The sequence below is a fragment of the Phodopus roborovskii genome, unplaced genomic scaffold, assembly GCF_943737965.1.
Source record: "Phodopus roborovskii unplaced genomic scaffold, PHOROB, whole genome shotgun sequence".
Classification (NCBI taxonomy): Eukaryota; Metazoa; Chordata; class Mammalia; order Rodentia; family Cricetidae; genus Phodopus; species Phodopus roborovskii.
The window spans coordinates 11,822,597-11,834,035 of record NW_026126407.1 but is presented as its reverse complement, the minus strand read 5'-3'; the positions used below and the strand labels follow the sequence as shown (position 1 = coordinate 11,834,035).

At 50.7% G+C, this 11,439-nt stretch overlaps 3 protein-coding genes across 5 annotated transcripts; 1 reads left to right on the top strand and 2 right to left on the bottom strand.

The window, feature by feature from the left end:
* The first annotated feature begins 1,154 nt into the window (after nucleotides 1-1,154).
* Sox15 (SRY-box transcription factor 15) lies at nucleotides 1,155-2,554 on the top strand. The gene is made up of 2 exons (XM_051180262.1): nucleotides 1,155-1,764; nucleotides 2,330-2,554. The coding sequence occupies exons 1-2, from the start codon at nucleotides 1,238-1,240 to the stop codon at nucleotides 2,484-2,486; spliced, it is 684 nt and encodes a 227-aa protein (XP_051036219.1). The 5' UTR covers nucleotides 1,155-1,237; the 3' UTR covers nucleotides 2,487-2,554.
* Nucleotides 2,555-2,600: 46 nt separating this feature from the next.
* On the bottom strand, nucleotides 2,601-7,833 carry Mpdu1 (mannose-P-dolichol utilization defect 1). 3 transcript variants are annotated; one of them, XM_051180256.1, is made up of 8 exons: nucleotides 7,668-7,833; nucleotides 7,048-7,090; nucleotides 4,447-4,512; nucleotides 4,204-4,336; nucleotides 3,802-3,887; nucleotides 3,590-3,708; nucleotides 3,335-3,445; nucleotides 2,601-3,226 (listed from the first exon to the last, which is right to left on the bottom strand). In XM_051180256.1, the coding sequence occupies exons 1-8, from the start codon at nucleotides 7,809-7,811 to the stop codon at nucleotides 3,101-3,103; spliced, it is 828 nt and encodes a 275-aa protein (XP_051036213.1). In that variant the 5' UTR covers nucleotides 7,812-7,833; the 3' UTR covers nucleotides 2,601-3,100. The 3 variants fall into 3 exon arrangements, with proteins under 3 accessions (XP_051036213.1, XP_051036215.1, XP_051036216.1); XM_051180258.1 differs by lacking the exon at nucleotides 7,048-7,090 and having other exon boundaries at nucleotides 4,204-4,331; XM_051180259.1 differs by lacking the exon at nucleotides 7,048-7,090 and having other exon boundaries at nucleotides 7,668-7,830.
* Nucleotides 7,834-9,462: 1,629 nt separating this feature from the next.
* On the bottom strand, nucleotides 9,463-11,283 carry Cd68 (CD68 molecule). The gene is made up of 6 exons (XM_051180254.1): nucleotides 11,164-11,283; nucleotides 10,626-11,071; nucleotides 10,423-10,542; nucleotides 10,229-10,307; nucleotides 9,963-10,133; nucleotides 9,463-9,742 (listed from the first exon to the last, which is right to left on the bottom strand). The coding sequence occupies exons 1-6, from the start codon at nucleotides 11,207-11,209 to the stop codon at nucleotides 9,609-9,611; spliced, it is 996 nt and encodes a 331-aa protein (XP_051036211.1). The 5' UTR covers nucleotides 11,210-11,283; the 3' UTR covers nucleotides 9,463-9,608.
* Between the last annotated feature and the right edge of the window lie 156 nt (nucleotides 11,284-11,439).

Genomic DNA, 11,439 nt, shown 5'->3' with positions numbered 1-11,439 from the left:
TGTGAGTTCCAGGCCAGCCTGATGTACAGAGTGCGTTCTGGGACAGCCTAGGGGTACACAGAAAACCAGTCACAAAAAGACAACACGAAAATAAATAAAATAAATAAAAGAAGGTGAGGGTGCTCCCTGTGCCAACTCATGACCTGAGCTGGGCCACCAAAATACTGCCTCTGCACGTTGAGACCCCTGAAGGAGAATGGACTTCTGAAAGTTGTCTTTGACCTCTATGTTGCAAGTGGTAGCACTTGTGCCCCTCCCATAATATTTTTGAAAATACAAAGATTTCATTTTTTAAAAGAATGTATCCTTCACACCAATGCACATAAATACCTTATATGTATCTCTAGGTTCAGAGACCTTTGGCGCCCTCATGGTTTTGAGTTTAAAGATGAGTTAAATAAAGACTTGCCATAATTGAGTGGCAGTGGAGAAATCTCAGGGCTGGAAGTATTCTCATCCGCCCAGGCACCTGCTGGGATGACTCAGAAAACAAAAATGGCCTATCTCCTTTGAGTTTCTTATCCCTGGGGCAGGTCAGGATTTGAGGAACAACAGGCACCGGAAGCAAGTATTGAGTAGGGAGTAAGACCTTCCTAAATTCTCCCAGTTTGGTTGACCCTGAGGGCATTTGATGCCCAAGCTCGATTCCATCATGGAAAGGAATTTGCTTTAAATTGCTGGTGCTTGAGAAGATAGACAATTGTAGTCATTGGGGCCATTAGGCCTGACATCCAGACCTTGGGTGGAGAGGGGCGTGGTGCCCCAGGGGAGGTGTCTGGGCTGCAAAGAACAGGACACCTGGGTTTGCCAAGAAGTGTGTGCGAGAACTTTTTTTTTTTTTTGAAGGACGTTCATTTGCACAGCCCCTGGGAGGGATTGGGGGAGGAGTCAACTTTTAAAAGCTGTTTTACGGAGGCTGAGCACAGGTGGGGTTAGGTCTGTGGCACCTGGGTATGTTCTTGTCAGCTGTGGAAACTTTTGAAACCAAGAGCCTCAGAGAGACAGAGTTGCAGCCTCCACGGAAGAACCAGTCCAGCCGCAGCAGAGGGACTAGCAGTAGGTAGTCTTGAGAGAACACTACCTTTGCGGGACAGGGTGCCAGACAAGGATTTTGTATTCAGCTTTCCAGAGCAAAGGTATTGATTCAAAGACTCTGGAAGATACTTAAGTACCCAAAATTTCAGAGTCCAGTCTTCACTCTGGGAGGAGGGCATTCAAGACGCTTTACCCTCAACCCATGGCTCTGCCGGGCTCCTCACCGGCCCAGACTTGGAGCCTGGAGCCTCCGGTTCCCACAGCCTCTTTGCCTTTGGAACCTCAGGAGCAGGAGGGGCCTGGGAGCTCTGGAGCGTCTGGGAGACTTCCACTGGAGAAGGTGAAGCGGCCCATGAACGCCTTCATGGTGTGGAGCTCTGTTCAGCGCCGCCAGATGGCGCAGCAGAACCCCAAGATGCACAACTCAGAGATCTCGAAGCGCCTGGGCGCGCAGTGGAAGCTGCTGGGCGACGAAGAGAAGCGTCCCTTTGTGGAGGAGGCCAAGCGTCTAAGAGCCCGCCACCTACGCGACTACCCCGACTACAAGTACCGACCTCGGCGCAAGAGCAAGAACTCAAGCACCAGCTCTGTCCACTTCAGCCAAGGAAGAGGTGGCCTGGCAGGTGGTGGCCCACACTGGGGACCAGGGGACACAACCATCCAAGGGAGCAGGGGCTTTGGGTACCAGCCCCCCAACTATTCCACAGCCTATCTACCTGGCAGTTACACGTGAGTGCTTGATTGTCCCCCATCACCACCCCACATCACCCCTTCCTGGCAGCTGGGTGGGTGGGGATGGAGGCCAGAGGACTAAGTGGGAGAACCTCAATCCATCCAAGCAAAAGCCATACCAGGCTAAGGTTGGGTGGGAGCGCTCGGAGAATTCAAGACAGAGGTCTGTCCATCTCAGCCTAATGTATTCTACCTTCTGAATGTCAGTTTCCCTCTAGCTGATGGCCCTTGTGTGACCCGGCTTCCTCTCCCTGCCCCTGGGGCAAGGAGAGGCCAAGCCCATCCTGTAGCTCCTTCCTGGCCTGCAGCCCTAAGAAGCAAACAGCATGCAGCACGCAAGACAGCTCCTGAGCATGCCCCAACAAAGCTACCTTGCTCTTTAAGCCATCCTAGGGTCTTGTTCCATGCCTGCTGTACCCAGCATGGCTGGCTGAATAGCAAATTCTAACCCTGTCTGCTGCAAACTGGTCAGACCAGTCTCCTATTGAGAGTCGGGGACCCTGCCCAATCTCTCCAACCCAGAAGTGTAACCTCCAAACCCCATGTTTCTTTCTCTCTACAGCTCTTCCCATTGTAGACCGGAGGCCTCCTCGCCGTGCTCCCTCCCTCAGAGTGATCCTAGGCTCCAGCAGCAGCTAATGACCTCTTTTCCTACCTACCTATCCCCGGGCTCTACCACTCCATACAACACTTCCCTTGCTGGTGCCCAATGTCTGTAACCCACCTTTAACTGGCTGGGATATCCAGGGCCAGCCCCATAGACCAATCCCTTTCTAGTTCAGAGGCCTAAAAGTCTTCCAGGCTACACTAAACACAATTTTGTACAATTAAAGCACGTCTCTGAGTCTTTATTGTCCCATCTGTATTCTTATTACAGCAGCAACCCCATGCCTTCTCCACACCCTTCGTGGACCTGCCACAGCATGAACCTCCCTACCCCACCCTGAGGCCCTTACCTGAGTCATCCTCCCTCTCCCCCACCTCCAGAACTAGGGTCCAATAGATTGTCCTAGCCAGCTGGCAGAGGGAAGCAGCCATAAGTTCCCAACCGCATTTGTCCAGGCTCTGTCCTCCGTCCCAAAGGAAGGTAAGTGGACAAGGCAAGGCATCTGCTACAACAACAAAATAGCTGCTTATAAAGGAGGGGCCTCAGCCAATTGGTGAAACAGGACTTAGAAAAGCTTTACTATTTACACAAACCCTGGCTCAGGAGGTTGCAGTCATGCAGGAATGGAGGATGCTTGAGTTGAACCGGCAGACCCCATCATGTGGGGAGGACCTTCTAGTTGAGTGGATGAATGGAAGTGGAATGATTCTAGAAGCTAGCTCAGTACTATTGCTCCTTTTTATGTTTGTGGAGAGGCTTTGCATTCCAGTAGAAGAGGAGCTGGGCAGCAATGAGGCCATTGCAGAAGGAAGAAACCACAAAGACTCCAGCCATGAGGAGGTCTCCAGTTTCCTGTTACGAGACAACAGATCTAGAAAGGTTCCAGAGGGAGCAGCCGAATACTCAGTGGGAAGTATGAGGGTTTAGTGCCCTCTAGAGGGAGGGCAGAGGTGGACTCACCTGAACAGAAGTGAAGATTCTGGCTAAGGAGCCCCCAAACAGCATAAACACTGTGATAGCTGAAAGCTGGCCCGTGTGCCCATTGCGGTAGTTGGTGGCTGCCTGAAGCAACTAGAGAAATGCACACTTCTGGTTCTGTCATCTGAACCTTCCTGTGTTCCCATCACTAATTCCCTCATTCTGGAAAACTAATACTCTACACTTTGAGGCCCCACCCTGCCTCTACCACACAGCCTCCCACTTCCGAGTACCCACCTTCCCCACCACCACAGCAGGGACATTGGAGGCCTGGAGCAGGGTGACTACAGCCAAAGGTGTGAGTGGGGAGAGCAGCGCCAGCAGGAGCATCGCATAGCAGGCAAGGAAAGCCACTCCTGGGGGTCAGGGAGACAAGGAGCCCTTTTGAGCCTGAGTCCCCAATAAGATTCCCCACATCCAATGCCTGCTCTCCAGCAAATCCCCGGCACCTTTCACGGTCTGTCCTCTGTAGTGCATGACCAGGAAGCAGATGGTAATTGTCTGGAGTGTCAGGAACAGTGCTTCACCCCAAGAGCTGCAGAGTCAGGGGGAGGAGAAATGGAGGCCTGGAAAGAGGCAGGGAAAGCCTCCATAGCCATTGTTAGGCCTGTGCTTCTCCAGCCCCCACCATGCCTGGCTCAGTTAGAGAATGCTCACTTTATCACCACGTCCATCGGTGTGACTAGACTGGAAGGGCTGCAGCGTTTGCTCTCAACCCTTGTTAGAGCTGTGGGCACTAGGGCTGGTGACGTAGCTCAGCAGGTAAAGGTGCTTGCCACCTCACTTCCAGCCACAGGGAACAATAAACAACTGTAGGGTCTGGCCTTGGGGACGCTGTGTGGGGCCCTCACCTGAAGGGGAAGCTGTTGACGATGCTGTAGACCACAGTCCCCGTCAATGCCACCAGGTCCAGCATTACTGACTGGAGACTCAGTCCTTCTGCACTCTTGGCTCCCAAGATTTTAAATATCTGGGGCAGCTTTACTGGAGGAAGATGGGCATGGCTGAGGAGGAAGCTTACAGTCCTGAGCTCTGGGCATTAGCCTCTCAATACCCCTTCCTTTACTCTGGCAGAGGGAAGGAACTATACATACCCAGAAGTGATCCAGCCACAATGCCCAGCCCAAGGCCTTTGCTGAGGAGAATCTTGAGGCAGGGAACTAAGAGAAGAAAGTAAGCAAAGAGGCTTTCAGAACCCAGGAGAGTGCCCTCCCTCCTCCTCCTTCTCCCCCCCCCTGCATGGCCACCACACTAGTGAGTCTCTGTTCAAGGGTCAGGCGGGAATGATGAGGCCCTAGAGACCCTTCTTGCTACAAACATGTTACATCCAGACTAGGTTTGTTGCCAAAATAGCTTCAACATGAATGCCTTCCTCCTGCTCAACCTTCCATTTCCTATAAACACACTGAGATAATATATTTTTTAGGGCTAGCAGGATAGTTATTGACCTGAGTTCAATCTAGGATCCACATGGAAGGAGAGAACCAATTCCAAAATGAGTTCTCTGACTTCCATGCATGAGCCTCCTAATAAAAATGTGCTAAAATTTTGTCTTTCTTAAAGAGTCAGTAGCGGGGACTGGAGAGATAGCTCAGAGGCTAAGAGCACTCATTGGGTGTTCTCACAGGGTTCTTGAGTTCAATTCCCAGCAAAAATATAAGTGGCTCACAACCATCTATGAGATTTGGTGCCCTCTGCTGGCGGCCAGGCAGAACACTGTATACGTAATACATTAAAAAAAAAAGTCCTTAGGGCTATATGTCGTGGTACATGCCTTTAATTTCATTTAAACTCTGGGTTCAAGGCCAGCCAGGATTATATAGTGAGACTGTCTTAAATATTTAAAAACTATTTCCAGGTGTGGTGGCACAAGCCCAGACAGACAGATCTCAGTGAGTTCAAAGCCAGGGCAATGTAGAGAAATCCTACCTCAAAAAGTAAACATTAAGTGGATGATAAAACAGCTCAGTGGTTAAAAGCATTGACTGCTCTTCCAGAGGACCCGGCTTCAATTCCCAGCACACATATGGAGTTCACAACTGTAACTCCAGTTCTATGGGATCTGGCACCCTCACACATGCAGGCAAAACAAAACACCAGTGCACATACAACAGACAAAAATTTATTGTGCCAGCAAGATGGCTCTGCCACGAAGCCTGATAACCTGAGCATGTATAAGTAGATGTGCACAACAAACACAACGAAAATAAATTTTAAAAATATGGGGCTGAAACAACTGAGCTCAACCCTCAGATTCACAAAGTGGAAGGAACCTGAGGCCAACATGTTGTCCTCTGACCTTCACACAAGGGTGTGGCTTGCCACTGGATCCAACTCCTGGGGTCTTGCTGAAGAAAGGGAGGCACAGGGGCCAGAGACAGCTGGCCTGGGCTCACAGGAGCTCCCAAACTCTGGACTGACAGCTAGGGAGCTTCCACAGGCCTGCCCTTGTCCTCTGCATGTGTGTGACAGTTATGTATCTTGGTCTCTTTGTAAAAGACCTGTGTCCCTGGAGTTGAGCTGGCTTTTAGGAACCTGTTCCCCACGCTGATTTACCTTCCCCAGCTTTGCTGCAGGGGGAGGAGCTCAGTAGATGTGGCATGCTTTCCGCAGGCCCACGGGAGGTCTACCCCTTCCTGAATGCAGGAGGGTTGAAAAAGGGAAGGGGAACTGTAAAATCAATGGGAAAATGTTTATTATTTTGATTTTTTTTCAAGGCAGGGTTTCTCTATGTATCTTTGGATGTCCTGGAACTCACTCTGTAGACCAGGCTGGCCTTGAACTCAGAGATCCTCCTGCCTCAGCTTCCCAGAGTGCTGAGATTAAAGGCGTGCACCACCAACGCCCAGCTGAAAAAAATGTTTTTTAAAGTGGGCTGGAGAGGTCGCTTAGTAGTTAATAGCACCTACTGCTGTTTCAGGGATCACCCATGTTGGTGGATCACAACTGCCTGTAATTCCAGTTCTGGTGACATCTTTTGCCTCTGGCATCTTCAGGCCTCCACATTCACAGGCACACACATATATGATTTTTTTTTAAAAAAAATCTATATAAAATATGTACATACATACATACATACACTGTGTGTGAACACAGGTACATGTGAAGGTCACAGGACAACTTTGTGGGCCTTTCTGTGGTTTCCAGGAATTGAATTCAGGTCAGTTACAAATACACATGTAGATGGCCAGACATGACTGCCATTGCTTTTCAGTTACACAGGCATTGCTCAAGAGTTCCCTGAGCCTTTTCTCTCTTAATAACCCACTTCAGATGGTGTCCTTCCAAAGACAAATCACAGCAGACATTCCTGAACTGTCTGGTTGTTCCTGGCCCTTATCCAGTGGCCACGCCTACCTTCCAGGGCTTGCTTTTATCCCTGTTCATCCACTATCTATCATTTATTTACTTATTTTGGTTTCCTGAGTCAAGGATTCTCTGTGTAGTTCTGGCCATCTTGGAACTCACCCTGTAGACCAGGCTGTCCTTGAACTCAGGGGTCCTTCAGCCTTTGCCTCCCAAGTGCTGGGATTAAAGGTATGGGTGGGTCACTGTTCCTGGCAGTTCCTCTATCACTGAATCCTTGACCTGGAGGGGATTCGGCCCAGCAGGTAGTCTGACTGTTGAGATCCCAAAGGCACTAGAACAGTGTCCTCTGCATTTAGGACCTGACTAGAGCAGACAGATGGACTTACCAAAGGCTCTGATAGCTCCTGTAACCCTTGGCCAAGAACTTGCCTTGTAAAGAAAGGAAAAGGACGGTAGAGGGCTGAGATAATCATCCCTGTATCCCCAGCACTCTGGTGGCCATGGAAGGGCTGCTGCTACTTCATGGGCAGCCTGTGCTACATAGCAAGTTCTAGAAGTTGGGGCTGGGCGAGAATTCATCTTACAAAAAGAAAAAAGCAAACAAGCCTGTCTGCTTTGGTCCGTTCAGTGCTGGGATGAAAGGGGTGGGTTTACACTCCCGACTGGGATTTTAATTTTGTTTTTATAAAATGTGAATTTTACAGGCTAGAGACAGAGCTCGGTTGGCAGAGTCGGCCTTGCACGAAGGAGGCCTTGCTTTCGATCCCCAGTCCAGAAGGGGATCCCCAGTACAGACTTTTCAGACTGTAAAACACAAATTTAACTACTTTGTCGTGCGACTCCCCCTCATGCCCAAATATGGCACCTTCTCTATGCACGGCCCAGAACACTTCCGCCCTCTTCAGAAGCGCCTTCCGCCCAGCTTTGCGTGATATTAGGCACTACTCACGCCAAGTTACAGTCCAAAGTTACTCGGGCCAGACTCTGAAGGCTGAATACAACTCACCATGGAGCAAGTCCCAGTGGACGAAAAGCTGATCATAGCATTTCTCAGGTAAGAGAATCGGCACCAGCACCCGTTTGAACAGTCCGCCCGCCTCACCCGCCATGTTGGAACGAGCGCTTCCGCCAGGCTGGCGTGCCCCGCCATTGACCCACGCCGCGCATGCGCGCTCGGGACGCCCCGCCTCAGTCTCCCCTTCCTTCGCCACCCTCCCCGCGTCTGAAACCCGGGGTAGGCCTCCTCCTCCGGCTGCCTTCGGTACGCGCCTTCCGTACGCGCCTGGACGCTCGAATTTTAAAGTGTGTCAGAGTTTTACGCCTGCGCGGTTAGGACTTCCGCGCTTTTGTTTATGCTATCAGTTCTGAGAGAAAGCTTTGTCCCTCCGCCTTTCTCTGCCCGTCCTGCGTATGCGCCATCTTGTCTTCTCTCGGTTAACTTTATATTTTAAGTTGAAAAGGAAAAGAGTGCGAGTCGTCAAGATGGCGCTAGTCGGGGCGCTGCAGCTCTCATCTTTTCCTCTTGCTCACTCCGGAGGGAATGGCACCGGAAAGAGGCCAATCTGAGCTGGGCATCCCTCCCAGTCCCCTGCTTTTTCCTCTGGTTCGTCCAGGTGTGGGAAGGTGATTTGGAGCAGAAGCGCGACTTCAGCTACAGGAGAGCAGCCCCTGACTCAACACTCAGCCTCTGCTATGTCTAGGCTGGAACGCTGGGGATGGTTCAGGGGGTACAGGCAAAAGGTTCCCAGTATCTTTTGTTTGGGAAAGGGCACCTAGGGTCACTCCAGGCTGCATTCCACCACCCAATGCCCCGACATCAACTCTCTGTGCTCTCTCTCCCCTTACGGATGTGCCCCTGGCTCTCAGGCTGTGTAGGCACTCCTAACGAGTTCTGCTCCTTGTTCCTGGAGGGGTGGCTTCTGCCACATGTACTTCTCAGCTGTGCTGGGCTCCAGTCCACCAAGAATTTCTATAACCTCACGAGGCTCTTAAAACTGGAATGACAGCCATCCTTTCCAATGGTTGCAGTATGCCCCACTATAAATAGTAGGATTTGCCTGATTAATGTCACAGGCCTTTAATCCCAGCACTTGGAGGCAGAGGCAGGATTTGAGGCCAGCCTGGTCTAGAGTGAGTTCCAGGACAGCCAAGGCTACACGGAAAAACCTGTCTCAAAAAACAAAACAAAATAGTAGAGCTTGTACTTGATTTTGGTACAATAGGTGGCCATCTGACGTTTTCAGAATCTGGATGTGGCACCATCTCCTCGCCCGCTGGTACACAGGCGTCAGGGTGTGTTTGCTGGGCCTAAAGTCTCCCCTAGGCCACTCACTGCCTCAAGGCTAGTGCACTTCTTTGCAGCGGGTTCTTTCTTCCATGAATCTATCCCTGGCTACAATGGACAGGGATTCTTTGCTCGGTAGCCACTGGCATCACCCTTTTTGAAATGAAATTACACATTACTCATATTTTGGCTGTGTTTGTACCTCTACCCAGAGTATCAGGAAGAGGGCAACAGTACGGACTGATCCATTATGTTAAGGGAATGGGTGTCATTGGTCCCAGAAGGGAGGAAGGGAGTCTGGCAGTTTACCAGCACTGTGCCAGACACTGAAGGATGAACCTCTTGAAGGCATTTGGTCACTCTAGTAGTTTCATCCCTTCTGGCCAGCTGTCCCCTAGTGACTCAACCATGGGAAGGCACATGACGAGAAACGCGTGGCTTTTAATCCTGGCAGGGCAAGGTAAGCCAAGGACAAAGATTTCATAAAGTCTTCATCCTCTTTTTGTGATCAGGAGTGGGACACCCATTCATGTTTATTAATCCCCTATTACAGAATCTCTAATTTTGTTCTTAAAGACAAGGAAGAAAAATAACTTTGAGTCAGTTGCAAGTTGAAGAAATGAGGGTGTTCCTTGGTGGCCCAGAGTGGATTGCAGCAAATGCTCAGAGGGGCTGATAGGTTGATTGTCGTCTTCGGGTAATGCAGAAGGCAATAAGCACCAGGGTGAGGAGGCCAAGGAGGACCAGGCCAATGATGAGAGGCAGAAAGAGGGATTGGTCACTGGCGCAGGAGAAACCTGGTAGAAAGATGGGATGGTTAGGGATTGCTGCAGTGGTGGATGGGATAAAGGTGGGAAGGAGGTTGATGAGGAGCGCAACCCCGTAGTTTAGAGCAGTAAGTAAAAGAGGGACTAGGCAGTCTTGTAGAGGAGACTAGGGTATAGAAAGAGCACTCTGGGGAAGAGGTTCCCTGTGCAGCAGGATACTTCGAGGAAGGAAGAGGTACAGAGGTCTTACATGGCCCCAAGTGTCCAGTGTTGGGAAGCTGAGCAGCCTGTAGCCTCAGGGAGAGCAGGTCAAGGTGAACAGCTGGAGAAAGAGCTATGCTTGTATTTCTGCAACAGAAGCTTTGGCCCAGGGGAGCTTGGAGCTCTCGAAGAGATGAATTCTGAGCTGAGAATGTCCATTCTGAAGAAGTTAGTAATAGTCAGTTCAGTCCACTCCCAGCTCCTGATGAGCCTCCCCCCCAGCTAGTGTGGCAAGAGAAAGGGAAGGTTACTCACGTGCTGCCTGTGGGAAGGACACATTGTATTCCAGCGCCATGTAGTTGAGGTAGACTGTGCTCTGCCCCTGCCCTGTGTCCTTGAGATTAACAGAAAGGATCAGAGCAGCAAGGACAGTGGCATCATGTCCACAGAGCAAAGGAGGTGTAGGTATGGGGCATGGAAGAGTTGAGGGTGAAGGCAAAGCTGTCTACCTGTTTGAATCCAAAGGTGAGCTGTCCATAAGGAAATGAGAGAGTAAGGTGGGGACAGGCATGGTCACAATTCCCCTGGACCTTGGTTTTGTTGGGATTCAGTATATCGATGCCCCAGGCCTACAGAAGTGAAAGAATAAGAGTCTGAAATTACCCCAGGACTTACCCCTTGCCCCATTTAAGCCCTACTACCTTAGTTTTACCTTTCCTCCACCCTGGGTTGGGTACAGAATTCGAATTTGAATTTGTGCTTGGAGCTGAGCACAGGGCTGGGAGCCATTAGTCCATGTGTAGTTTCCAAGAGCCCCCTTGGAGCCTGGACTAGGACTCGGAGAGGGTGGAGGTGGTCCAGGGTGAGGGCCGATGGTAATTGCTGGACTTGTAGCAGTGCCGTTGTTCGTAGTGGGATAAACTGTGACATTCCCATGACTGGTGGTCATGGCAGGGTTATGAGTGGAAGCTGTGGGTCCAAAGCTAGTAGTGGTGCTATTACTTGTTGGATGAACTGTGACATTCCTGTGACTGGTGGTGGTGGGTCTATGGCTGGTAGTAGGCCTTGCTGTGCTTTCTGTGGCTGTAGGTGTCACGGTGAAGGATGGCAGGAGAGTAGCGGCTTTCTTGTGAGGACAGTCTTTCCCTGTTCCTTGGGCTTTCAACAAGAGATCGGTTGGCCACCCAGGTACAGGTTCCTGCCCGGCCCTCCCTCCTTCTCTCCCTCCCACACCTCTCAATTCTCCTTACCTACAAGCAGCCCCAGCAAGACTGAGCAAAGCACTTCAAACCTCATAGTAGAGCAGCTCAGGGTTCCAGCTGCGCTGTACCAGTGCCTTCCTCAACCCAGATACTCTGCCTTCTCTTGGAAGAGGAAATGAAAGTTGTACTTCCCTCAACTCAGACAACCCCACCCCCGAACCTGACTCAGACACCTCAGCTCCAGCCACCCATTTTAGTCACTTTCTTCACAATCAAGCTGTGATTGGCAGTGGCTCTTTGAGTGGGAGGTACTAAGTTTTTAGC